This window comes from Thalassophryne amazonica, chromosome 15 (genome assembly GCF_902500255.1).
Source record: "Thalassophryne amazonica chromosome 15, fThaAma1.1, whole genome shotgun sequence".
In the NCBI taxonomy this organism is placed as follows: Eukaryota; Metazoa; Chordata; class Actinopteri; order Batrachoidiformes; family Batrachoididae; genus Thalassophryne; species Thalassophryne amazonica.
Genome location: NC_047117.1, coordinates 28,240,951 through 28,264,148, shown reverse-complemented (window position 1 = coordinate 28,264,148; position 23,198 = coordinate 28,240,951). Strand labels below are relative to the sequence as shown.

The following is a 23,198-nucleotide window of genomic DNA, read 5'->3' as shown; positions in this document are numbered from 1 at the left end:
ATTCATTTTAGATGGCCTCTGGTAACTTTTTTCTTAAAGGGTTATACTTAAATGTACATATTAAAAACATTTTATTAGTGTTGTTTATTCTGCCTTGAGGTTTAGGGTAGCACTGTGACACCATGAGAACACTCTGAATCAACAGCAAGAGGCTCAAGGGTTCAACACACACACACACATATATATATATACATATATATATATATATATATATGGCTGCAACGCTATGCGCGCTGTGATTGGTTGCTTTCCAGTCCGATATTTTCCCATATCCAACCGGTTACCATGACAATCGGTCCAAAACGCATATCCCATTCGTTACAAACCAGAAAGCTAAAACAAAACAAAACAAAAAAATCACGATCAGAAAAACCAAGTCGGACATGAACGTACTCCATAAATATCTAAACAGCATCGGAAAAAAACACACAGATTGAAAGTTTACCAGCTGACGACCGGACCATCTGTTAGCAAATTCTTCATGGAGGTGAAGCAAACAGGTCTAACTATGAGCCCAAACCGTTTACAGCTTTCATATTCAGGCGATACCATAGGTTTGCGCATATATATATATATATATATATATATATATATATATATATATATATATAATATTTAAATATTAATATTTTTCTGTACAGACCTCACACTCAGTTAGTAATGCTTTACTATATATGTGTGTGTGTGTGTGTGTGTGTGTGCGTGTGCGCAATGGATACCAGCATTCTCAACAGTTTAGCTTTCAATCTGCTAGAAAAAAAAGGCTAATTCTTTTAAAAGTACATGGAATTATTTGCTATATCATTTGTTCTGTGTGTCAACAAATGTAAGGAATTTGTTGCTCAGAAAGGGTCAAAATGGTGAAATTCCATACAGCTTGAAGTGTCTGACATTTTGCAATCTAAGTATGTGGATTGTCAATGGGAGCGACTAAGCAGCCTGATTTTTCAAGGCAGTGACGAGAATAAAACAAGGCGACTCAAGGCGAAGCACTGTGCCGAGACAGACACACAACATAAAAAAACCAGCTCACCTGCAGCAAACATAATGTGCAATAACTGACACTGATTTAATGTTAGTGTGACAAACTGAACTCTGTTTAATTTAAACCACATTTATGAAGAATCCTCCCTCCATCTTATCTACTGATGACCAGGTTGTTTGTGTAGGGAAAACATATAATTACGGTTTAATATTTCACTCTGGATTCTTTGGATGAACACAGCTGCTCATTCAAGCAGCATCTGCAGCACAGTTATAATTGTGAGAGATTGCACTGGAGCTTGTTGCAATCTTGCAATCGTTTTGCAGATGCTGAAGATGTGACATGCATTAATAATTCAGTACAGCAGACAGAAATCAATGTTCAGCAGGAATCACTGGAATCTTTTCGCTTTTGGCAGAAGGGTGGAATAAAGCCAAAAGACAAACTGAAACTCTCACACACTGCGACAGCATCGTGTAGAGGTTTTTATGCATGCGCATCATCTTCCTTAAATTAGCTACAGCTTCCAAAGTGAAGTGACATCCCGTTGGGAGTATGTGTTGGTGCTGTGCGTTGTCATATCCATCACTCCTGATGACCCAGACAGACCTGTGATCCATCCAGTCAGGTATTACACAGTTCACCCGACGGGGTTCTCAGTAATGAGGCACCACCGTGAGGTCACGGTATCAGCGCTGGTGATCAATTACGATGCACGTAATAGTCCTCGTTAGGATCTCAAAGTAACTGTTTGTTTGACACAAAGGGTCCTATATTCCACTTTCCACAGGGAAGCCACCAAGACACCCAGACAACTCTGAAGGAGTTGTACACTTCTCTCGTGGTAGTTGGAGAAACTGTGCATTGTGCAACTTTTGTCTGTTGCATCACCAGTTATACAGCTTCATGATGAAGTGGTAAAGAGGATGATTTTCTTAAAAAGAAAATGCAAAGTTTCAGCTACTCTTTCCAAGAAAGCATATGGGAAACCTAAGCCTAGATTTGATCAGTTTTCCTGTTTTTCAAACCTTCTCTACACCAACATGAAGCTTGTAATCGGGATGCAACAAGCAAATGCTGTCCCACTCCCACTGACAACCACAGAAGCATACAATTCTTTCAGCACTGGTGTCTTGGTGGCTTCTCTCACTACACCTCTTCCAGCAGTACAGCGTAAATGGCACTTATATACCCAGTCCAGTCATTGCCCCTGTCAAAAAAAAAGCACCCAACTGTCATGACATGGTTTTTTATTTTGCTAACTCTAGCTATAACCATAGCATAAATGTCTACCCTCGCCTAACTCCAACCCCCACCCCAGATCCCCCGTCACCCCACATTCCGTGCCCCCATCACTAAATAAATTTGAGCCCCGTTACTAAAAGCAGCCCATTTTCGTGCCTGCGTGAGAAACCCATAGATGAATGTATACTTTTCGTAACGCCGCCATGAACTGCCGTGAGACTGGGTTGGATTTACCATACAGTACCATACTGTTTGTATTTAAATCCAACAGACTGTGACTTCAGTGACTTGGAAATGTACTGGTATACATCATCTGACTTGTCTCAAGCAAACTGGCTGTAAAAGTGATGACATAAACCCTATGTTTAGAAAAAATGCCCCTGTTCCAACTTTTTTGGAATGTGTTGCAGGCCTTGAATGCAGGAATGGATATACAGTGCTCCCTCGTTTATCGCGGGAGTTACGTTCTAAAAATAACCCGCGATAAGCCAAATCTGCGAAGTAGTCAGCGCTATTTTTTGCAATTATTATGGATGTTTTAAGGCTGTAAAACCCCTCACTACACACTTTATACACATTTCTCAAACAGGCATTAACATTTTCTCACTCTTCTCTCCTGTGTAAACACTGTTTTTTATTCTGGGCGAGAAGATTATAAACACACACACGCAGAACTCTCCCTTCACTCACTGCCTCTGGAGGTACGGATGCGGGACCCGCAAAGAATCCAAGTCCTCTCTCGGTGGCCACGGAGCTCTGCGGCTGCGGTCAACATCTGCATCAAAACAGTGAGCGTAGTCTCTGGACCTGTTGCCAGATTTGGCGCAGCTCCGCACAGCAGACAGGAGGGCGGTGTGAGTGGCCCGCTGCTGCATTTACCGAGCCCGCAGACTCAGTAAGCGCATCGGAGGCAGTGAGAGCAATCGCGGTGATGCCGACCGGTGCCGTGACCGGCCCGCCTGATAAGGACGCACAACACAATGTGCTGTTAAAAAAAAAAAAAAAAAAGCATGCAAAATTGCACTAAAAAAAATCCGCAAAACTGTGAGGCTGCGAAAGGTGAACAGCGTTATAGTGAGGGACCACTGTATATTAATTAATGAGATGAAGTTGACCACAAAATATGAAAACCTTGGGTTCACAGGGTCTCCAATGAAACTGAAATCAAAATAAATGTCAGGATCACTGCATTTTGTATTTGCATTTTCCATATTATCCCAGCGTTTTTCTGATTTGGACTTGTGCAGTGTATTATTTTTAATATTGCAACTACAATATAAAAGCGGCTTTGGACTCTGGCGAGGGCGTTTGTATCTCCTCCTCTATCCCTGATTTGGGTGGTCAGAGGAGCTGCCTGGGAGAAATGGCGTGTTGCGTGCTTGGTACCACTCTTGGTGCCATCTCCCCCCAACCCACCTCTACTACCTCCCACCCCCCACCTCCGCCCTGCTGTTCCCCGAGCTTGCGACTGCGCGGGACACTGCTGCCGCCCCCCCACATTCACATTATCTGAGGTGATTGCATGGGAAGAAATTTCATTGCAATTGTTGTAATGACAATAAATTTATCTATCTAGCTATCTAAAAGATGTGAATTTCATGAATGTGTACCTTCTATTCCAACTACTACTCTACATTTTATACTGCAAGCACTGCATAGTGTACACATATTTGTGGCAACACACCACATGGAAGTCACTACTTATAGGCAACAAAACAAAACAGCAACATCAAAGACAAATAATAATTATGGACATAAAAAATAAAAACTTGGCATCAATTTTGATTGATATATCTTCCAATTCACCACAGTTTTAACATCTCGCCAGTACAAGTCCACTCAGATACCATCAAGTCCACACACACACACACACACAGTCCAACATGATATAAAAATACACAACATATCCCCTACATGTCCATGATCAGATACATGCTATAATAAATGGCATCTCATAAAGCCTTACAAGGTAAGAAAATCAGGAGTAACTTGAAAACTGAATTTACTGTGATACACGAATGCGGTGCAGGTAAAATTTAATGTCTTTGATTATTTTGGACTGATGCGCAAACTGAAACCAATTGTGGCAAAACTCTCTTAACAGGCTGAAAAATCCACTTAAGTTTCTATCACACTTGATTTATACCACACTGGATAGCAACCACTTCAAGGTGGAATACAACAAAAAGCAAGTGCAGTAAACTCGAGGCTTAGTTCAACTGGAAGCAGGCTTCCAGATTGAAGACTGCCACAGAGGCTTTTTTTTCTGCGTGGGTGTGTGTGGTGTGAAGGTTGCTTGCAGAATAGGTTGAGAAATGTCAGACTAATTAAGCAAGACAAAATAAACAGGAACTGAAAAGTGACTTTGAAAAGCAAGCTTTCTGACAAAGTATTCCTACAGAAAGGACTCTGTAGACAATCTTAGTGATTTGCTCCTAACCCAGACTTGACAGATATTTCCAAAATATGTGCATCCAAAGACCTTATAGGTACCGAGGCCCACTGTTGGCCAGGCTTACCCCAGATTCTATAGAGTGACCTGAAAGTCATCTCTTCAACACCAAACACTTCAGTACAGCCCAGTCTCATGTTTTTTCATCTCCCCATCACGAAAAAGGCCCCATATTCATGACAAGGTTTTTTCATTTTGCTGTTTATAATCTTCTCCCTTCTCTTAACTCTAACCATAGCCTAAGTGTTCACCTCCCCTAAACCTAACCATAACCCTCCATACCCCCCATCACCCCACATTTTGTGCCCCAGTCACACACCCATAGATAAGTGTACTTTTTGTAATGCCACGACTAGTGCAGCAAATAATTCAAACAATACTTCATACAAGCACCAAATCCAGCACAAATTCTCCTTAGACATTGCTCTTTTGAAAAAACGATGGGCCACTTAAATTTTCAATAGGCAGCCATGTAGGGGTCAATTGAAGAATTACACAGGGGTTAAAATATAAAAATGCTCCAATCATATTGAACCACATTATTTGTCTGATCATAAAGATTCCAAAAAGGTATAGTTTGGACTATCTATGACTGAACGTTATGGAGTTATGGGGTAAAAACCTTAAGAATGGTGACAAAGGTCAATTTCAGTTTGTACAAGGGTCAAAAGTTAAAGTTGCTACAATTTTAGTAAAAAAAATGGTGCAAATTGTTGATTGAGCTACTTGGATTAATAAATGGAATAGTTTTGATGGTGTTGAATACTTGGTCTCTAAAGTAAAGGTCAAATAATGTTGACATCCATTGAATTCTATGACATGTGGCATATGTTACCCCGTAACATGATAACTAAGCATGATACATGGTGCAAACTATTCCTTTTTGAAATGCTCAACCAATAATTTGCATCACCTTTGAACAAAATTGGAGCAACTCTAACTTTTGACCCCTGTACAGACTGAAACTGAACTTTGTCACCATTCTTGTTGTTTTTACCCCATAACTCTATAGAATTCAGTCATAGATAGTCCAAACTATACCTTTTTGGAATCTTTACAATCAGACAAATAATGTGGTATCATTTTCAATATGACTGGAACATTTTTATATTTTGACCCCTATGTAATTCTTCAACTAACCCTTATGTGGCCGCCTATTGAAAATTCAAGTGGCCCGCCGTTTTTTTTTAAAAGAGTAATATCTAAGGTGTACTTTTGCCAAATTTGGTGCTTGTATCACCATTTGAAGGATTCCTCTGTAAATATTCTGTTATCTGCTGCGCTATACGAAGTGTCTCGAGACTGGGTTGCTTAAATAAGACAGTGGAGTCTCATCATATCTAACACCACTCCTTTAATTTTTATTTTTAATACCATTGGCTGTCTTTCATTTTTATTCCAAACAGTAGTATTGTATTGCAGCTGAGCGGTGCTGTGTGAAGTTGTGTTTTAACTGGATGAGGCAAAAAGGGCAGTGTTGGAATCAATACCGTTACAAAATGAGTATCCAAATAGATACTCATTTTTAGTATTGATTTGTATCTAAGTACTGATTTTATTTGTTTTTAACAACCCTAACTTGCGGTCAGCACAGTGGAAAACTTTTCAGATGTCTCAAATGACTAAAATCCATCACCATATTGGAAATACGGAGAAAATTTCACTGTTCATTGTACATTGTGAAGATATGCAATGGATGTAGACACACAAAATACATCTAAGTATAGAATGTTCGAGCTCCCTTCCATATTTTGTTACAACTCTTCATCACTACAGCAATTTTCAACTGCATTGTGCATAGTATTTTATATGAAAATATGATTCTGCTGACAGAATGGTTCTCTCCTGCTCTCTTCTCTGCAGAACAGTCAGAGGGCAGCCCTTTGCATGGACTCTGAGCAGGCCAGATGGAAACAGAAAACACCGGGCATGAGGCAGAAGAAGGTCTGATTGCAGCACAATTTGGCACATCTCAAAAAATCCCACATAAACTCCAGAATGGGAGCCAGTCTTCAGAGGAAAATTCTCTGGGGATCACAAGGAATAATAACTGGAACCATTTCAAGACCGTCACAAGTGCAAACTCAATGAAGAGGCACAGGGACAGCTGTGAAAGCCCTTCGTTAGTGCACGGACTATATGATCAAGGATCCTACGTAATGAATGGAGAGTTCATGAATGGAGAGATGAATCGTGGACTCACTGACCAGTCCTTACTGATGCACCAGCCCAAGAAACTTAAAGTCGATTTGGAGATTAAAGAAAATGACAACCTGTGCTCCAGTATGGTGGAAAACTTTCCTGAGCTGACTAAGGCAACTAATTTTGAATGCAGTGGTCCTCAGACAAACATTAGTTTAGATAAGAGAAATTCCAAGTTCGCCAACGGAGACATCTTCTGTCTGTCAAGGAATAAACCAGTTTCTATTTCAAATGGTGCTCCTTCACCCTCCTCAAACATAGAAAGCACTCCAGGTGATCTTTTAGAGAAAACCTTGTCTCGGTACTACCCTGAGCAAGTGTCTATTGCATCACAAACATCTGGGCTACAGCCAGATGTTGTCAATGGTTCACTGGCAAATGAGGTGCCCAGTGAAGGTGCTCAACCCCTTTCTTTAACCTCAGGATTGCCCACCTCGATTCCAACGCCGGCAGCAGATCAACATCAACCCGCAGCATCCTGCAACACTGAAGGAAGCAACAATTATAGCTCTGTCAGCTACGTAGCAAATGGATACTCCAACAATTACATAGCAGAGCACCAGCAGGAACCGCACCAGCAGGAACCGCATCAGCTGCAGCCACAACCGTACTCTGGTCACGGACAGCTGCCTGCTATGATCCTACCATCAAAGACTGCCAATAACTCCCAACAGCATCAAAATGACCCAGGGTCCTATACTGAAGAGTCAAACTCTCGTGGTACACATGCAAAGCCCAAAAAGGAGTATAATCAAAACTCTTTCCTGGAGCAAAACACTCCTCTTAACATAACAGAGGCAGATGAATTTGGGTCATTTCCTCTATCTGAGCTACAGGGCATAGGAAAAAGTGAGGAATCCGACTCTGGTCAAAGTCAGTGCCATGATATGAACATCCATTACGGAAATCAGTCTCAATCTTTCAGCAAAATGTTGGGAACTCATGCATACCTGGCAATATGAGAGAGCTGGAACACAGTCTTCAGCAGTCACATCATGAAAGTTTGGAAAAAGAGATGGTTAATAAACTTCAACAGGAAGTCAATTTACAGTGCCCAACTACTCACCGGAGAGACTGGATGGAGCTAAACAGTTCTCACTCCCAACCAGCAAGTGTCTCATCATTCCAGACCCAAGAACAGGACATATGGAAGGGCTTCCCTGCTCAGTCTCACACAGAGCAGCAGACAGTAAACACCGAGGCTCACAACCAGATGTTAGAGCCAAACCCGGCACAGAGATTCCAAATACAGGGGATTTTCACAGATAGCAGCCAGAGGTCTAACAGCTTCCAGCAGCAGCATGAGGACTGCCTTCCCCCAACCCAAATGCACTGTGCTTCAGCTCAGCACAACACTGCCATTGAGTGGCAGCAGCCAAATTCTAAAGAAAGTCAAATACAGCAGCATTTAGCCCAGAAAATGCCTGAGCAGCAGGCAGATAGCGAATACTGCTCCAACATACAATCAAAGCACTTACTGGAAGGCAATGCTGACACGCACAATTTACTGTCATCTAAATTTCAAAAACAACAACAGCAGCGCTGTCTTCAAAGACCCCTATCCCACCCACCGCAGTTTGAACATCAGCAGCTCAACTCTCCTGATTATAGACCTCATAGCCAGCCTCAGCAAGGTCTGCAGGACCTTCAGCTCAACCAACCTAACGGCAACACTGCAGCTCAATCCAACAACCAACACATCCAGCAGAACGAACATGCAACATTCAGTTATAGCAACGCCGTAGAGATGCAGCAGCCACTAGACCATCAAAAGATGTTTCAAACAAGCTCAGGTAGTAGTAACCTCAAGCAGTTTCCACCACAGCGGCCTAACAACCACTGCCACCAGCCCAACCTCGTGGACTTTCCTCAGACCTCTACACATTCACACTCTCACTTACCACAAGGTGCGTTAAACCATATATCAACAAACATGTATCCTAAACTTGAACAGCAGCAGAAGACATCTTGTTCTCAGTTCCAAAGGGGACCTCAACTACCTCTGGGACCTGGAAGTGCCCATGGAGACCCTCAGAGGCATGCAGCCTTACGAATGCACCTTTTACAAAAGCAGAAGCGCCAGGGGCCTCCTCATTCTTCTTACGGCACTAGTGACCACAGGCATAACCCCATACCCATAAAACTAGAAAATGGACCCAGATTCGAGCTGCCTGGTTCCCAGCATTTGGAGCAGCAGTTACAGGGACGAGATACAGACATGGGTTTGCCGCAAGTCAAACAGGAAAGCCAACACTCACTGTGTGAACAAAGCAAGCAGCACTGCAGTATCCTGGCCTCTATGGAACAAAGTCTGAGGCAGTACCAGCTTTCCCCCGTCTTTGAGAAGAAATCACTTCTCATGAATTCCTCCAGTAAAGTTAAAGTAGAATCTTCTGGAGCCGTCACAATCCTGTCAAGTAGCACTGACCTAAATGTAGCGGAATTATCAACAGGTGCCTCAGCTTCTGTATCTCTAAAAAGATCCGATTCCACCCCCAAAAAAGAACACCTTCTGCAGAGCTTTATGGACTCTCCTGTAAAGCTTCTAGATACCCCTATAAGGAATCTACTGGATACCTCAATGAAAACACAATATGACATTGCATCCTGCCACTGTGTTGGTGAGTCCCATGATCTGGCTTTAAAACATCACCAATACGCTGATGAACTGTATGAATATTAAAGTATTTTCTTTGTGATATTTAGAACAAATCAGCGAAAAAGATGAAGGCCCATACTACACTCACTTGGGTGCAGCACCTAGTGTTGCTGGTATACGTGAAGTGATGGAAAAAAGGTTAAAAAAAATGTTTTTACTGAAAACATGCCATGCTACATAAGCCTGCATTATCTTAATTATGTTTATTACTTTCTTTCTGCTTTGAAGATCTGGTCTAACTGGTTCAGCCATCAGGATTGAAAAAGTAATATACACTGGCAAAGAAGGAAAAAGTACACAGGGTTGCCCTATTGCCAAATGGGTATGAACCTCTTAATTTTGAGAAGATAAACTTTCAGTCGTCTCTGTATTTCCCTCAATTACCTTCATGATCATAAATTTACAGTATTTTACCTGCTAATTTCCAGGTGATTCGCAGATCCAGTGTGGAGGAAAAACTCCTGGTGCTAGTGCGAGAGCGTAATGGTCACACATGCGACACAACCTGCATCATTGTGGTAATGTTGTTCTGGAACGGCATCCCATCCAGCCTGGCTGACCGCCTCTACCTCGAGCTAAGTGAAACTCTAACAAAGCATGGAGCCCACACCCAGAGACGCTGCGCTCTCAACGAGGAGTAAGTGAAAGTACTAGAGAACATCAATCTGGACACCTAAAGTAGACAAAAATGTCATCACAGAACTGTTGAACTGTACAAGCAAAGCTTTGACTACAACTATTGCATATTGATACAATCTGATACCAGCAAAACTCCTATTTTAGGCCAGGTTGGTATCATTTAACATAATAATGTGCAGTTATTCTTTCATATATGACCTAAATAAAATTAATTAATGAATCAATAAAAACTGTAAGATCACCTGAATGGTGACTTAGTGGTTAGCACTGTTGCCTCACAGCAAGAAGGTCATGGGATCATTTCCCACCTTTTGCATGTTCCACTCTGTTTACGTGGGTTCCCTCTGGGACATGCAGGTTCGGTGATTTGGTGACTCTAAATTGACTGTAGGTGTGTGAGTGTCCTTTGTCTTATGTGGCCCTTGGACAGACTGCCATCCTGTCCAGGGTGTATCCTGCCTCGTAACATATAACTGCTGGGATAGGCTCTGGCCCCCCATGACCCTTGATTGGAGTGAGCAGGTATAGAAAATGAATGGGGAAAAAAAATTATTAACCAATGAACACAGTGAGATCACCTGAATGACTCTCTGGGGTACCACACAAGCTTTACAGTAGAAGCTGCATATAAACTGAAATGGATTTAAACCTGATTTACACCATTTCATGTCAAGTGTAAGTAATAGAATTTAACTTCTTCATATGATAAGGACCATCAAGGCAACAGACAGTTAAGTTAGTCCCTTCAGCATACCCCTTATCTTGTTTTCTTACTCCCACTCGGGGTCACCGCAGCAGACCTGAGGTCATTCTGCATGTTGACTTGGCACAGGTTGTACACTGGATGACCACACTGCAGCTGTGTGGCACTAAAATTTTGGTTAGAGTCAGAATGAACAGTTTTATCTTACCATTAGAGTCACTGCAAAGCATCTCAGTATGACATCTACTTAGTCAGTGGTGTCCAAAGACATTCCAGAAAGGGCCAAGAGAGTGCAGGCTTTCTTTGCAGTCCACTTACTCCAGCAGGTAATTTCACTGATTAACATGACTTTGAGCAAATGGGATAGTTCATCAGTGAAATGAGAACTAAATTGATCATAGGTGTGGAACTGGAATATGTTTGGACACCACTGACTTAGGTTATTATCCATCCTTCATTCAGCATTTGCATGCAATGTCCCTCTCTTCATGCATCACTACATGAACCAACACTCAGTGGACATGTCTGCACAACAATAATGAATGATTACACACAGCAGTGGAAGCAATAAGTCCCAGCGAGTAACAGCACTTGGCGTGGCTTCCAGCATTTTGTGGCACTTTGAAATTAAATTTATTATATGATGCCAAATCACAACAAAGTCATCCCAAGGTGCTTCACATGGGAAAGGCCTAACCTTACCACCCTTGAGCAAGCACATAGTGGTAAGAAAAAACTCCATCTGGCCTTTTTTTTAAGTTAGAAACCTCAAGCAGACAAGACTCAGAGGGGTGACCCACTTCTTAGACCATTCTAACAGTAACAGAGATCAGATGAACAAAGTACAGACAAAACAAAGTCCAGAGCAGCATGTGGTCAGTTGCTGCAATGTTCTCCTGACATCTCTTCCTAATGCAATAACAAAATCCCAAATTGTCATGTCTCAACATTTTGAAATTTAGCTCTTTACAAAACTCTTTTAGTCAATGCTTGCTGGGCGCACAATATTGCATCCTTCAGACTAGTTAATTATGAGCAACACTGCAGAAATGCACTGAAGACCCTTTTTTTGTATTCAGTGGCACCAACACACTGTGTAACTGTGTAATTGATTTATATAAGTGCTAGATGAAGTGTAGACTTTCTCCCATCCTTCCAGGAGGACCTGTGCATGCCAGGGGTTAGATCGTGAAGGCTTGTGGAGCCTCTTTCTCATTTGGCTGCTCCTGGAGCATGTACTACAATGGCTGCAAGTTTGCAAGGAGCAAAATGCCAAGAAAATTCAAGCTACTTGGGGATGATGTCAAAGAGGTATGCACTTAGGTTCCAACATTAAAACAATCCCAGTTTAATGAAGTGTTGTTATAAACAAATATGAAAAAAAAAAAGTATTACATCCAATATTGTTCTCCAGGAAGAGAAACTGGAACAAACCTACAAAATCTGGCAACAATTTTGGGCTCCCTTGTACAAAACTTTGGCACCTGACGCTTATGGAAACCAGGTGAGCATATGTGCAATGACTTATCCACTTGTTCATTTACGGTTCCATTTAAACGTTTGGACACATTTTTCACTGGTAGTGTAGATCTTATAGTATCATTATTTCAGAAGGTATAGATTATTTTTTAATCACTTCACATGTTTAAGGTCACATACCGTCTGTACTCATGAACACGTCATGAGGTGCACCCGTTAACTGCTCCATTAAAGCACAAATGTAATCAGGCAATCGCACTGCAGAAATTCAGTTAATTTAAGTGTGCAGGACGTCTGCTGAATGTTCAACACAGCATAAGAACGGAGATGAACGCTGGTAATATTTGAGCTGGGTAGATGTCAGTGAGGAACAGCCAGACTAGTTTGAATTGACAGAAAGGAACCAGTACTCCAAATTACCACTCACACAACCAATGTACCCACAAAAAAAAAAAAAAAAAAAAAAATCTCTGGACACACAACACGAACCATTTAGCAAACTACAACAGCAGAACACTACATACCGCTACCATCGACTTAGAACAAGATACTACAGCAGATACATGGGGTCACCAGAAACTGGACAATGGAAAAGAATTTCCTCATCTGATGAGTGTCAATTTCTGCTGCAGTATTCACATAGGGGCAGAATATGGCGTCAGATTAGTGCCATAAGAACTCACGCAATAAAACATGCATATGGGCGTATTATATTATTTCACACGCTTAGATATTAACTGCGAGTGCCCAAATTATCTCTGTGCACGTGCACTCAGAAAAAACTGTGCCTCAAGCGAGGTAAAAAGTGCTGCGAACGAGGAGGAACATGTGACCAGCGCGCCCACACCCTCTCGAAGCTAATTTCTGGGCAGAGGTTCCTTCAGGTAAGAAACCTCTGCCCAGACGTCGTCGTCTTCTACAGGGAGCTGGTGGCGTAATGGTTTGCACGTGATTTAAGAGGTTTCACTTTGTCATCTGATGTCATTATTCCCTTTGATCACTTTGGGTGTAGAGAGTCAGACTCAGACGTGCCAGGTTTAATTAATCTCAGGTGATTTTTAGGACTTCCTGTAATTTATTATTAAATAATGCTGAATTTATAATGATTGCTGTACAGAAGATTCACAGAGCTGTGGCTGAGATAGATGACTGGAGTGCAGTTTTAAGCAGAAACAAGGCGATCCGGAATTATGTATGCGCAGTGAAGGCACGGGGACTGATGAGATGGGGGCAAACAGATTAGACCGTGATTCAGTTCCCAGCACTTTCAACAGGAGTGCTGGGGAGGAGTGAGAGACACGTACCACGGGCCCTTCTGGACATAGCTTTTGTTGACTACCCACGTTAAATAACCACCTCTTCTTCTTCGGCATCTGGCCAGAAGTTTCTTCAGGTTGTCTTCTTCATTTCAGCAGGCATCGGTGTCTGAGTGGAGGGCTGTCAATCAAATCTCGCTCTTCAGAAATGACCAATCACAGCAGAGCCAGTACTGACCCCTTGGTTCCCTCCCCCATAGTGCCATAAGTTTCAAGCAAGAGGGCAGAAATCAGCTTCGAGAGGGCGGGGGTGCACTAATCACATATTCCTCCTCCTCTCGCAGCACTTTTTTCATTGCTCAAGCAGTTTCCTCTGAGTGCGAGTGGGCACAGAGATAATTTACAAGCTTGCAGGTAATATCTATGCATGTGAAATAACATAATACACCTGAATGCATGTTTTATCGCGAGAGTGCTTATGGCACTGATCTGACGCCAAACCAAAATTTGACTTAAATAACATGAAAACATGGAACCATCCTACCTTGTATTTGCAGTTAACGTTGAATACAGTGGTAGTATAGGTTGTCCAACTCAGTACTAGCAAGGTGTACCTAATGAAAAGGGAGTGTATTTTTGCTAGTGAATCATGCAACTTACAACCCTGAATAAGGAAAAGTTGGGATGGTATGGAAAAAGCAAACAAAAATTTCTGCAGTGACTTTTGCATTTACTTTGACTTTTATTTCATTGCAAATACTATGAACCCAAGATATTTCATGTTTTGTGCAGTCAAGTTCATTTAATTTATTAGTATACATCCATTCATGTATGTAAGGCCTACAACAGATTCCAAGAAAAGTTGGGACAGCAGCAATGTAGGGCTAGTAATGAGGTTTAAAAAACATAAATAAAATGTTATTTCAAATAGGTGATATCAAGAGAAGATTCTAAACATAATCTGATACAAAGCAGTGTCCAAGAAAGGCTGAGTCTTGGAGGAGCTAAGATTGGAATAGGATCTGTAGCTTGTCCCTAAATATGTGAGAAAATTATGAAATGTTTTACAAACAAGGTTCTTCAAAGAAAAATGGATGTTGTGTGAGCTTGATCAAAGACGAAAAGAAGTATTATGACTTATCAGCAACAGGTCCTAAAGCCAGGGTCTGTGCCAGTGTTCTTGGCAAAGGCAATTTATACTTCAGTGACAGCACTATTAATGCACAAACGTACACTGAGATTTTACCATGGAATCGCTTGGGTCCTTATTATCTGAAATAAAAGATAAAAGTCAAAGTAAAAGCAATAATCACTGCTTTTTTTTAAAATTTCTCCAAACTGTCCCAACGTTTCCTTATTTGGAGTTGTACACGACCATACAGACCACCACCACCTCCTATAAACTTTTTTAAAAAGTAACTGCTGACAACATCTGCAATTTTACCTCCTGATGTTCGGAAACATAGGTGGAACACGAACACAGAGCCCTAGATTGTCGCCTTGGACTTAAGGACGGCCGTCCATTCTCTGGGGTCACTGCTTGCCTGGACTTCTGTGCCCATGCTCATAGAGACCTCCACAACATGCAGGGTGGCAGCACTGTGGTAAGCAGAACCTAAAAACATCACATCCTTATCGGTGTTATTTGAATGGGTCTTAGCATGCTTTTAATAATATGGGTGTCACAAAAGTGTTTCTTTATGATCCAACTCCCCCTATTTTTCTAGGTGTGTACATTAACCAGAGAGGATAACCGCGAGATTGGAAAGATCCCAGAAGATGAGCAACTTCATGTTCTTCCTCTCTATAAACCTACCAACACGGATGAATTTGGAAGTGAGGAAGGCCAACAGGAGAAAATCAAGTCGGGTGCAATCCAAGTCCTCAGTGCCTTTCGCCGCCAAGTGCGCATGCTTGCTGAGCCAGCCAAGTCTTGCCGGCAAAAGAAGCTAGGTGCTAAAAAGGCAGCTGCCAGCAAGTATGCCACGCTGGACAACCCTAATGATAAGGCAGAGAAGGCCCTTCAGGTTAAGTCAAAAATGGGCACTTATGAGAATACAGCTGAGATCACTCCTGGGACAGGTAGGCTGATACTATATGGTTTCTTTATTAAAAAAATAATAAAAAAATAAATAAATACTGATAACGTCAAAAGCAATAATAGAATGTAGTTGACATTGAAATTAAATGACTAAAGATGCATTTGTTCCCTTGATCTTGAGACAATAACCTGCTGGGATTGTTTTCCAGGACCTATTCCAGGAACCCTACAATCAGGTCAACCAACAAACCCGCTTGGGACACATTCTCAGCAATTACAGCACCACAGCATTGTTTCCCCTTATCCTTGCCCCACAAATCCTGCCAGATACCCTAGATTTGCCAAGCTTTCTGGGTCTTTTTCAAGCACTTCCAATCCAAGTAGCATGTACGCATCTCAGCAACCGACTCCAGCCACCCCTTACCCCTCCCCTCTCCATATGCCAAACCCTTACATTAATGGATCACCTCAGCCATATCCAGGTTATCAGTGTAACGGTGGAATGCCCCTTGATAATTACTATCCTTACTATGCTTCAAACCCAAAGCACCTGGACATGCATCAGCAACAGCAGTCAGTGCTTTTCCCAGACCAGCAGTACAATGTACATCAACGCTATGAGGTCAACTATCCACCAAGGTATGGGGAGCCAGGTTTACAGGTCAATGGTTATAATGCTTGTGGCATGAGACCAATTCACCCTGTGAGACCTTACTCCCCTTATGGTCCTAATGGAGCCTCAGATCCCCAGTTTTTGGGGGCACCACCTGTTCAACCAAATCTTGACTATACAGTTGCTGTAAGCAATGGCAAACAGTTTGGAGGATACCCGCATCCTTACCTCTCTCAGACTTCTCAAACGCTAAACCCAGGCCAGGATCCTTTCCATATGCAAGTCACAACAGAGACAGGTAGGCCACTTTCATCATCATTAAGTTTTGGGTGTTTGAACCCTGAAACACACTCAGGGTTGGGCTTAACAAGTGACACCCTTACAGGCTCCAATATAAAGCAGGAACCTGGAACACCACAGACTCCTACAACACCCCAAAAACCTGAGATGTGGTCAGATAATGAACACAACTTCTTGGACCCCGAAATAGGTGGTGTGGCAGTGGCGCCAAGCCATGGCTCTGTCATCATAGAGTGTGCAAAACGTGAACTCCATGCCACAACTCCCCTAAAGATCCCAGATCGCACTCACCCAACACGTATCTCCTTGGTTTTCTACCAGCACAAGAACTTGAATGAGGCCAAACATGGTCTGGCACTGTGGGAAGCCAAGATGGCAGAGAAGGCTCGAGAGAAGGAGGAAGAAGCAGAGAAGAATGGTGGCGAGGGTACACCTAGCAAGGGCAACAAGAAGGGGGGGAAGCGTGAGCATTCTGACTCATCAGAACCGAGCGGCGAGCCTCCGTATAAGCGATTCATCCAGGCACTCATGGAGGGCTCCCTGTCCAGCACAACCAACACATACATCAGTACATCCACGTACGCTTTTACAAAGGTCACAGGGCCTTACAGTAAACTTGCATAAAAACATACACAATGAGAAAAACAAATTGAAGGTGCTTTATTTCTTATAATCCATATGTCAAGCACCAATGGCCTCATCAGTAACACTCCCTCCTAACCACACAACAGTGCTGTTGTGTAGAAACAGCAGCATGTGATGAGATAAATCAAGCTTTACTCATTGACCCCACTAAAAATGTTATTTTTTGTTTGTTTTGTTTTGCACGATAGACTGTCAAAACTGGTGCTTTCAGTCTGACTTATAAAGACCTATTTTTTACTGTAAAGTTTCCCCTTTTTGACGGCTTTATTTTTCTTACAAAATTCTGGAGATCTAATCCGAGCATAAAACGTTGACTTTGCAAATGACGACCTTCATGGTGCTAAAGTGTGCGCTTATAATCGTTCATTTTTTAATCGGATGCCTTCACATAACAGCTACAATACACTGAGTGACAACAGGACACCGAAAATACCATCCCGCTGCCAAATCATCAGCATCGTAATGGTTTTTGTCATGTCTGTATTCTTTGTTTAGAGCACTTCTGATAAATGAGACTGAAATGTTTGGTCATACCTCCAAACTGTATGCAATTGGAAATTGTGGTAACTTCATAGTAAGATTATGAAACTGTTACAATTTCTCACAAAAAAATTAACTATCATTTTCTTGGTGCTTCTTTTACTTTCCGATGTCATTTATACTGTATATTGAGCCTTTCTAATGGTGCTTTTTACTATTTTGGGGTTGGGGGGGGCATGTTTGTTATTCTCAATTTTTTTCCATGTTTATTTTCTTCAACAAGTGTTTCAATGTTGCTACTGCATGTCCCACGACCTAGCTTAGACATGTATGCACATCATTCTGAGAGGAGAACTCAACTGTTGTAGACTAATATGACCCCAATGAACGACTTGGGAAATGTGCCAACATCTCTATCCAGCACAACAGCCCGAAAATGACCACGCCTTTTTTCGTCCAGAGTGCTACTTCAAATACCGCTGTATTGTTCTTTTTTTTAACTGCAGCAGCCATAGATTTTACAATGTACTCAATATGTGCAGAATGACCAATACATATTTAGAAGGGTCACAGAAGAGTGTAAAATTTTTTTTTGATATTTTAAGAGAAAACCGCTAGAAAACTTTAGGGTCAAAACGACCTACTACAGTCCAGAATCGCCACCATATTTAGTATCTTAAACTTTCTGGGCTACTGGCTGTTGAGAAATTTCCCTGATCTTCATTAAAACATTTAAGATCTCTACATACAGCTGTCTGCTAAAGAACCAAGTTTTGATTTGTACTTTTCACTTTAAATCAATATTCCATTGATAACAGTATGACTGAAAATAAAATTATTAAAATTTGGCAAATGTTTGTTTTCTTTCGATGTACGGTCATAAGTTGACCCACTTATTTTAGACATTTTCTCTTAAAATATCAAAATAGAAAATTTACACTTTTCTATGACCCTCCCAAACATGTATTGGTCATTCTGAACATTTTGAAAACCTTGTAAAATCTGTAACTGCTACAGTTTAGAAAATACAGCTGTATTTGAAGTAACACTCTGGATGAAAAAGGTTATGGTCATTTTTGGGCTGTTCGTCTCGGATAGAGATTTTGGCACATATCCCAAGTTGTTAATTGGGGTCATATTAGTCTAGAACAGTTATCTCCTAAATGATGTGCATACATGTCTCAGCTAGGTCCTCTACTAGCAGGTTCTTTGAGCAAACCTGAATTGTGAATATTTCATGTAGATTTATGTCTGTGGTGCTTCGTAAACATGCATTTTATACACTGAGGAACATGAAACAGGGTAGGCTCAGTGTCAGTTACAGAGGGCAGCTGGCTTGCTGTGGGCTCTTTAATTATTTTAATATAACTGTAAGATAAACAGGTGAGATTTGTACAGTAAGTTAATTTTTGATTTATTACTGTTACTGAGTTTGATTTGTAAAGAATGGCAACAGCCTTTGTCATTGTATTTCTTCTGGGTATCAGTTGATTTTCTGTCATAAGGTGCTATTCAGCCTGCAAGAAACATGCAATGTGAGACTCTTTGGGCAATGAGAAGGCTGTTGAATAATGTACAGTACCTACCTGTCATATACCTCAAAACTAGTTTGGCAATAGGATTCTGAAAGGTTTATTTTTTTCTCCTTTAACAGTTCATTTAAAATTGTACCTTCAAACTTCAAGCCACCCAAAGGCAGAAAAGTTCATTTGTTTACTTTCTGATCAACCTTCAGGAAAGTATTACTTGAACTTGAATCTTTGTCATTACTGTAAAATCAGGGACATTTTCATCAAATTTTGTGTACAATTTCATCGCCTGTATTCATCTCATCTTTTTCACATTCAGGGACCTGCCAGTGCATCCTGAATCCCAATTATGATAGTCTTCTATACAAGACAAAAATTTTGTATGAGAAAATGACATTTCCTGCCTTTTTTAAACAACTTCTATTAGAATGGTGATAATCTTTTTAAAGTAATCTGAATATATATGCACTGAGTAGACTAAAGGGAAAGCAAGAAATTGTCAAGAATAATGTGTTTGTGTTTTATGAGTCAAGACCAGGGCAGTAATTAAAGTAGTTGCACATCTTTGTGCCTGTGTATAGTGAAAATTTATTTATAACCACTAAGCAATTGTATAATTTCTTCTCTGTTTGACTAAAATAATGTGATAAATAATGGAATGGCTGTCATGTCGTAAAAATTTTCCCTCTTCAACATATTCATTTTCTGAAAGCACTTCATTTTTTTTCCTGGAAAAAAAATGTAAAAGAATTACAAAACATTTTATTTAAACATACTGTAAATGTGTTAAAAAATAAATAAGTTATGTCACAATGTATATACCAAGGATTTGTACTGCAGGAATACAACTCACTTGTGTTAATGTAGGGTCTTCTAGTTATGTTAAATTTACTCACAGCTCTGACGGCAATTGTTGTATCGTAAAATTCTCTTTGGCTCTTTCAGGTTATTACCGTAGAATTGTCAGAACTAGTTAACCCACAACATCTTTGTAAATATTACACTGACTTTAACATCAATGTTTACAGTTAAACTATCCTGTTAGCTCAAACATTAGATGCTAAAGGGTTTTTTTTTTAGAAACACTTCTTTGTAAAACAAAAACACGTTCAAAATGTTGAAGTTCCTTGTATAGTACCCAGCTACAGTAGCAGGTTGCGGCTGAGAAAGCCGAGGTCTTGAGTTATAGTGGGTTAAAAGCATAGCCATACTTGAAGATGCTTCAGAGTGTTTCTGAGTGAGTCAACATTACTTGAATGACTTATTGAGCGTCACAAATGCTCTGTATGTGCTCAGCTCAAATGGTAAGCTAGCAGTTGATACACACTTGGTCTTTCTGCAGTTACACACTAAATAACAAATGTACCATTTTTTTTGTTTGTTTGTTTGTTTTGCTTGTCAATTTTAATTTTTAAGGCTTCCCTGGTTCTCTAAAAGTTTGGTATGCTACAAAAAAATGGTATTACGGATGGGTATGAATACTGTAAGTATTTTGCTGAATACAGTTTATTTGAAAACTGTTTATTATATCATTCCTGATATTGCTGAGATGTGGGTGTTTTTTAATAAAATGTATATTTATTTAAAGCATTTTAATGTCCCTCCAAGTTTATATTTAAATTCCAGGTATTGCTTTGTGCATGTCAATATTTTAAGCATCTAACTGATTAAACAAGAAACATGTAAAGTTCATAACTTAAAATTTTATTCATCCATTACAAAATAGTGTTTACATGGTGTCATACAAAATCAGCAGTCGTATTATGAAGATGATGAGGAAAGGATAAGATTTTTTTGTAATTTAATTTCCAAAATGTGACTTGTGTTGCCAACAATAATTAAACCAGTTGTCTAAAAGGTAACTGAAAAACATTTCCAGAATTCAAAATTACATTAAAAATTCAAATGACAAATGGGTCAGTACATCTCAAATTTGGAGGAACTTCCCAGGGCACCCTCTCAGATTCGTCTGAAAAAAATTCACAGGTGCTCCTATGGCCTACCCAGTATACCACAGATATGAAAAAACCCCAACATATTAGGTCTGTATTTCAAACAGTGTTGAAGTCACAGCCCCTGGAAATTTGAGTTAATTATTTATGGAGTTAAATTTGCCTCATTAATATCTGCAAATACACAGAGGGTCATCTACAAATATTCCTTAATGCACAAACCTTCAGAAATAGCACGTTAATTAAAAAGATAATGTGCGATTTTTTCGCTTTCTAAAGATGACAGTTGCAGTTAATGTCGAACTATCCAGAATTTGTTTTATGATTCTAAATAAAACCATGAGTGAAACTGGTTGGAAGGATCTCTAAGAGCGATCGTGACGCATTTGCGTTTATCGTCTAGACATCCATTAGATGAGTTCTTGAAGATGCTGGCCTCCCTTCTGGAGTTATGATATTTTTTCCATATTAAATACTCGTAAATGTTTGATGAGGTGAAATTATTAAATTTAATTATTTCTTCAAGTGAAATGCAAGTTTCAGTGCTGCCAAAAAGACTTTTCACAGCAATTACTAAGTTTCATTCATATTTTAGTTACAAAACAATGAAAAACCAACCATCTTTATCCAGTTCAGGACGTATATATTAAAGGTCATAAACACGTGCCAATGAGTGATTACTTTTCCATAATTACCACAGCATAAGTCGTGAATGATATAATACTTACCAAGATCATGTACGTTTTGCTGACAGCTGATGCAATAAGACGAGTACTGATGTGTCAGTGACTTTGGACATGCACAGACAAGAGTGGAATACTTCATAAAATATGATTTAATACTTACTTGATTTATTTTGCTGTTAACATCAGATGCAGTGAAACAAGTACTGACATGTATCAGTGACCAGATCAACTTCTAGATATTTTACCTGATTCTAAATGATTAGATAATCATTAAAGGCAAATCATTGTTTTAGCCATTGACGACTTTTAATTAAAATTTACTGAATGAAGGTTCAAGTGATATGATGCTAACTATAAAGTCATCATGAAAACCACTGCACATATAATAATTCTCACTTTATGGTCCAGCATGACAACTGGAACACCTGAATACATACAATAAATAAATAAATCATTGATCCAGAAGAAAGGCCAGTAACAACACAATCTTTTCATATTCAGATATCTAAGAACTCATGGTGAAAATATGAAACCATTATTTAACCGGCCACATGGCCAAATGAGGATGTGAAAACAGGCAATTTTTAGAACAATTCAAAACCGAGCATATTTATAAAAATTGTTGTGGCACTCCTGAAATAGCAATAAGTTTGGTTTTCTTAAAGATGTGGTTTAACATGTCAAAACTAATAGAAGAAAAAAAAAAAAATCAGTGCTTTATCTAGCATATTTTTTTCAGTAATAAGGACTTAAAGGTAGTAGCATTTTCTTGCATTTTTAATTTTCAACCATTTTCAGAGCCTCATGAGGTGTAATGGGCAAAAGATATACAAAATCTGACAAGATTTTCAAATTCTACAGAAAAATTTAGCCCTAGACAGACTTTTAAAACTGTGCATTCGATACAAATTGGAGATATTCATGCTGGAAAATGCACTGATAGTCTTGTTTGGTAAAATTCATATAACTAAAATTTCCAGGGGCTGTGACTTCAACACTATTTGAAATACAGATCTAATGTTTTGTGTTTTTATATATCTGTGCTATAGAAGCACCTGTAAATGTTTTCAGAATAATCTGAGAGGGTGACCTGGGACCTGCCGGGTGATTTGAAATGTACCGACCCAAATGAAGGTGTAGTAGGGATTACCACAATCTCTTCAATACCTAAAGATAAGTAGGTGTCACTTACAGTTGAGCAACATTCAACTTCACCAAAAACATGTAGCAGAACCTTGAGTGCTTCCCATGATTACAGGTTTTGTTGATTTCTATATTGTCTTTCAGGCTTCAGAATCAGTCAGAGAAAATACCACTTGTTCACTGTACACA

General features: G+C 40.1%; 2 protein-coding genes across 3 annotated transcripts in view; one reads left to right on the top strand and one right to left on the bottom strand.

Annotated features, from left to right (window-relative positions):
- Nucleotides 1–17,298, top strand: part of tet2 (tet methylcytosine dioxygenase 2) — a 59,363-nt gene extending 42,065 nt beyond the window's left edge. Inside the window, 11 exon segments of the mRNA XM_034188451.1 lie at nucleotides 6,546–7,799; nucleotides 7,802–9,505; nucleotides 9,591–9,681; nucleotides 9,772–9,865; nucleotides 9,972–10,180; nucleotides 12,045–12,081; nucleotides 12,083–12,196; nucleotides 12,300–12,389; nucleotides 15,087–15,224; nucleotides 15,348–15,702; nucleotides 15,871–17,298. Of these exon segments, the coding sequence (XP_034044342.1) occupies nucleotides 6,590–7,799; nucleotides 7,802–9,505; nucleotides 9,591–9,681; nucleotides 9,772–9,865; nucleotides 9,972–10,180; nucleotides 12,045–12,081; nucleotides 12,083–12,196; nucleotides 12,300–12,389; nucleotides 15,087–15,224; nucleotides 15,348–15,702; nucleotides 15,871–17,198 (5,370 nt within the window). The 5' untranslated portion in view covers nucleotides 6,546–6,589 and the 3' untranslated portion in view covers nucleotides 17,199–17,298.
- Nucleotides 17,299–20,786: 3,488 nt separating this feature from the next.
- The window catches only part of ppa2 (inorganic pyrophosphatase 2), a 28,993-nt gene continuing 26,581 nt past the window's right edge, over nucleotides 20,787–23,198 (bottom strand). For both annotated transcript variants that reach the window (XM_034188452.1, XM_034188453.1), the window contains one exon: nucleotides 20,787–23,189. In XM_034188452.1, coding sequence (XP_034044343.1) covers nucleotides 23,167–23,189 — 23 coding nt within the window. In that variant the 3' untranslated portion in view covers nucleotides 20,787–23,166. The remainder of the gene's footprint in view (nucleotides 23,190–23,198) is intronic.